Source organism: Penaeus japonicus, unplaced genomic scaffold (genome assembly GCF_977035675.1).
Source record: "Penaeus japonicus unplaced genomic scaffold, GWHDUDI00000001_assembly GWHDUDI00000019, whole genome shotgun sequence".
NCBI classification, from domain to species: domain Eukaryota; kingdom Metazoa; phylum Arthropoda; class Malacostraca; order Decapoda; family Penaeidae; genus Penaeus; species Penaeus japonicus.
The window spans coordinates 5260259-5264672 of record NW_028234421.1 but is presented as its reverse complement, the minus strand read 5'-3'; the positions used below and the strand labels follow the sequence as shown (position 1 = coordinate 5264672).

Genomic DNA, 4414 nt, shown 5'->3' with positions numbered 1-4414 from the left:
TAATTATGATCTCCTTAATTGATGACGAAAACAGGTGATTAAAGGTTAATGACTCGTATAAAAAGAGAGAGAAAAAGAGGTAAAAGAAGACGAATACGATATAGAGTTGGTTTGCCATGGCGGCACTCGAGTGTGCGCCCTAAATGTAAAAAGGAAAAATTTCACTTGTTATTTATATTTCCGGTTGTCGATCGCGGTGTCATCCGGTCGATTAGTTCTCCTTCTCTCTCACTCTCTTTCTGCTTGTAAACTTGTGTTTTTTATGTTCTCCATTTCGTTTTGTCTCTCGAAGCAAACGAATATAATTTACAAGTCACAACTATAATGAATTAAAAAGCGGTTTGGGAAGGTAAGAAAAAGCAGTTTGACTGACTTTTTTGTGTGTTTCAGAAGTGATTATATTAATGATCAAAGTCTATAAATGGATTATGTGTGTGACATGTTTTCACAAGCACTTTACGCTTTCTATTTTCTGATCTTATGGAACAGCCTAATCACCGAAAATATGCATATTTAAAGAGAAAATCAAATTTACGAAAAAAAAAAAAAAATCAATGAAAGGCACGTAAATAAATACAGATGAATGAAATAATATATACATATTTTTAATCGGTAAAGAGAAACAGACAGAAATGCTGTATTTTGACGAACATGTTGTTTGAAAGAGAAAAATGAACATTGAAGGTAAACTCATTGACACACACGGAAAAAAATGAATATAAACCAACAAACAAATAACAAAATAAGAGAGAAAGAAAAATACAAAACTGCATTTTTTAGAACGGCCCAACAGAATATAAACGGCTGCGCAAGAGAGCAGGTATAAAACACATGAAATAACGGCTATAGAATCACCGAAGACCTAAGTATTGACACAGGGACCCAGAAGAGAATATCTATGTACACGCTTTTCCACAGTCACTTGTTCCAACAGATAGTCGTGCCTTTAAGAGCAAGATTAAAAGACAGAAGAATGCGTTCTTAACGGGTTTTGTTCTGGACGAAAGAACTGGGCGTTATAGCTCTTTTTTGGGTGTTCTCTTTGTGTGATTTTCTTTTGTTGTTGTTCGTATTTTTATAAGTGTTGGTTAAGCTACCGTATTGTCAAGTCGTCTTGTTATCTTAGCAGTATTTAAAGAGATAAAAAGAAGAATTTGTAATTTTTTGGACCTTGTACAATCCGTCTCTTTTAACGGCCTTGGGTCATACTTTATTTTGTCGGTTTTTTGTTGTAATTGTTTTTTGTTTTATGTCTTCCTTCCACTTTGTTTCCGGAGGACGTGGTGTCATCAAGCGCGGTCAGCTGGCGGTTTCGGAAGCTTACTTTCACCTCCTTAACTATCTTTTTTTTATCTTTTTATTTTTATGTTCGTATCCTCCTTTTCTTATTCTTCTCGTTTTTGTTGTCGTTGTTTTTTTGTTTTGATATCGTGCATGCCTTTCCGTGGTCTCCTATTTTCTTTCTTTTTTTTTCTCTATATCTCCGTCTTTCCTTCCCTTCTCCATTCTTTTCTACCTATTTTTTTTCTCCTTCCTTCCCTTCCTTCCCACCCTCTCTCCTTCTCTTTTTTATTTCTTTACCTATTCTCCTTTTCTTGCAAGAGATGAAGGTTCCCGGATGTCTATGTTTACGAATAAGGACGCAAGTTGACTAAGCGAAGGCTGTGTTATTGTCGAGTTACGTTACGGCGTGACCTTGCGTATATAATGACTAGTGTGCAACGTATTAATGTCGAGTTGCGTTACGGCACAACCTGATTGAGCATGTAAAGCGAGTGATGATTTTGTAACACTGTATTAGTTTTGGGTTATGTTACAGCACAACGTATCCAAAGTATATGAGTGATAAAAATTGCAGTGTCGGGATAATTTCGTATTAAACTGTGACTTCACGCACATGTTAATCTATGCTGCTATATATTGGGTATAGACACGCAAAAAAAATGAAGCACAACCACTATAATAAAGAAAAAAATACTAAATATGTTGACGTTTCGCCTCAATTTTTACTCCTTCTCAGAACATGACACCGAACTAGTATAATATATCGCCTTTTTCATAGAGTTGAAGACAGGTTAAGATAATTTGCATTAAAAAAACACATATACATCGCGTTCTTAAACAAGCGAGTATGTGGGCGTGTGTGTGTGGGCGTAGTACTTACCCTTCCCTGGTGAGAGAGTTGGGCGGTAGCAGGATGGCCGATCGCGCCTCTGGAGTAAGGACCTCGGGCGTGGATCCTTCTGAATCATCTGAAGGGGCTGCGAGGGATGCTGTGGATAAAGGAGAGAGAGAGAGAGAGAGAGATTAAAGGTTATGTGGTGAACGATCGAGTGACTTATAGGGAGGGAATTATGTATGGTGGGAATTTTCATGGATCGTGAAATCGGGCGGGCGGGGTCCGTAGAATTCGTGGTGTGTTTCAGAGAGGAGGGATGGATAAATGAATTCGAGTTCTTTTTCTTTTTTGAGTGTGTGTGTATATATATATATATATATATATATATATATATATATACATATACATACATATATATACATATATATACATATATATACATATATATACACATATATATATATGTGTGTGTGTGTGTTTAAGCAGGTTGCGTTAATTAACACTGCATTAATATACAGATGTACAGAGATCACACACATACACAAACAAACAATAATATACACAAAAAATACTGGATATATATGAATGAGTACAAGTACACACAAATATACATAAACGCAACCCTAACCCATATACCTAGACATACCTACACACCCAAACACACACACACACAAATACAACACTCGCTAGCGCACATCAATCTCCCGTCCTCATAGTATGCCGCCAGAGCTGACCTGTTTACTGCCACCCTCTCCCCTCCGGCTGACAACACCAGAGCCACTTTGCCACATGTCTCGTGCGCCGTGATTTGCACTTTAATCATACTTGTAACAGTTAACTATGCTCATTTGTTTGTTTGTGCGTGTGTGTCCTCTTTTTAGGTGTGTATTGTATGCATAGTTGGAGATATTTAAATGTGTATAGGTGTGGGTGTGTTTATGATAAAAAAAAACTCTCTCGCTCTCTCTCTCTCTCTCTCTCTCTCTCTCTCTCTCTCTCTCTCTCTCTCTCTCTCTCTCTCTCTCTCTCTCTCTCTCTCTCTCTCTCTCTCTCTCTCTCTCTCTCTCTCTCTCTCTTTCTCTCTGTCACACACACACACACACACACACAGCAGACAGACACTAGTGTGTTATAAATTCCTATACAGAAACACGACCTCATAAACCTGTACGTTATTTTTTTTGTTTTGTTTTGTTTTTGTCAGTGATAAATGCCTTTGCGAGTGACACATACGAGACAATAAACATGGTCTGTCAGGACTCGCCATTACCAAGTTCCACACTTGTATCTAATTATTCAATATTTCAGTTTTGCTGTAGTGGAGTCGAGTTACTTATGCTTTTTGTATGATATATGTCTTGAAGTATATATATATACATATATATATATATATATATATATATATATATATATATACATATATATCTTTTAAAATTCTGAACGTTCTCTCTAAATGCACAATCTCTCATTCTTTTTTATTAAATTAATCTCACAGGTCTTTAGTATAACAATTACACAATACTACAAGCGTAATGCATATTGTGAAGTAACTAAACGTTATTTTCTGAACATTGAGAAACACGCATCGGTATTATTCATCACTTAAAACAAATATAACAACAAAAAATGCAGTAAAGAAATAAGAGTACAAAACCACTTTAACGAGACACTTGGAATGAAGCTTTTGACTTGCCGATTACTTATATAAGTTCTTTATCGTATATTACGGCAAAGAAAAGGAACACGATTGACAACAAGCTGTTTTAAAACGTCAAACAAAATACATGTCTGAGAATGTGCCTTACCTCCCAAAAGGAGCCAACCGAGAGCTAAGATAACCCGCATAGTTTTGGCTTTGGAAACTCTTCAAATCCTCAAACTTCTCTTTCTCTTCACGATGGACGTCAATGCCTCTTCGTCAAGTTGATTCTCGATATGACTTCTTTCTCAAAACTCCCAAAGAATACTAGCAGAGGAACTGTGAAAGGTGTTCGTTCCTTCTCGACGCTGGGAATGATTACGTTCTGACCAACTTCGTGAATTCGACTTTCTCTTATATCTGATGGCTTAGATTTTCCCTTGGTCGAGTTGCCAGGTCGTGATATACGGCGCGCAAGCCATTCAGGTAGGTACGCAGGCTTTACACTAAGGTAAGTCAGTTTATCTTATTTTTCTCACCTTATTTTATTTCTTAATTTTCCTTCTAATGTCTATACGAATCAAATAAGCCACGTTATATGTATAGAAATGAGAAAGGGAGTCGATGATACAACGTAAATATTATCTCAAACAAGT

General features: G+C 36.6%; 1 protein-coding gene across 1 annotated transcript in view; it reads right to left on the bottom strand.

The window, feature by feature from the left end:
- Window positions 1-4149, bottom strand: part of LOC122245538 (uncharacterized) — a 20087-nt gene extending 15938 nt beyond the window's left edge. The window contains exons 1-2 of the mRNA XM_086547068.1: window positions 3925-4149; window positions 2165-2273 (exon numbers count right to left, since the gene is read on the bottom strand). Coding sequence (XP_086403194.1) covers window positions 2165-2273; window positions 3925-3964 — 149 coding nt within the window. The 5' untranslated portion in view covers window positions 3965-4149. The remainder of the gene's footprint in view (window positions 1-2164; window positions 2274-3924) is intronic.
- Between the last annotated feature and the right edge of the window lie 265 nt (window positions 4150-4414).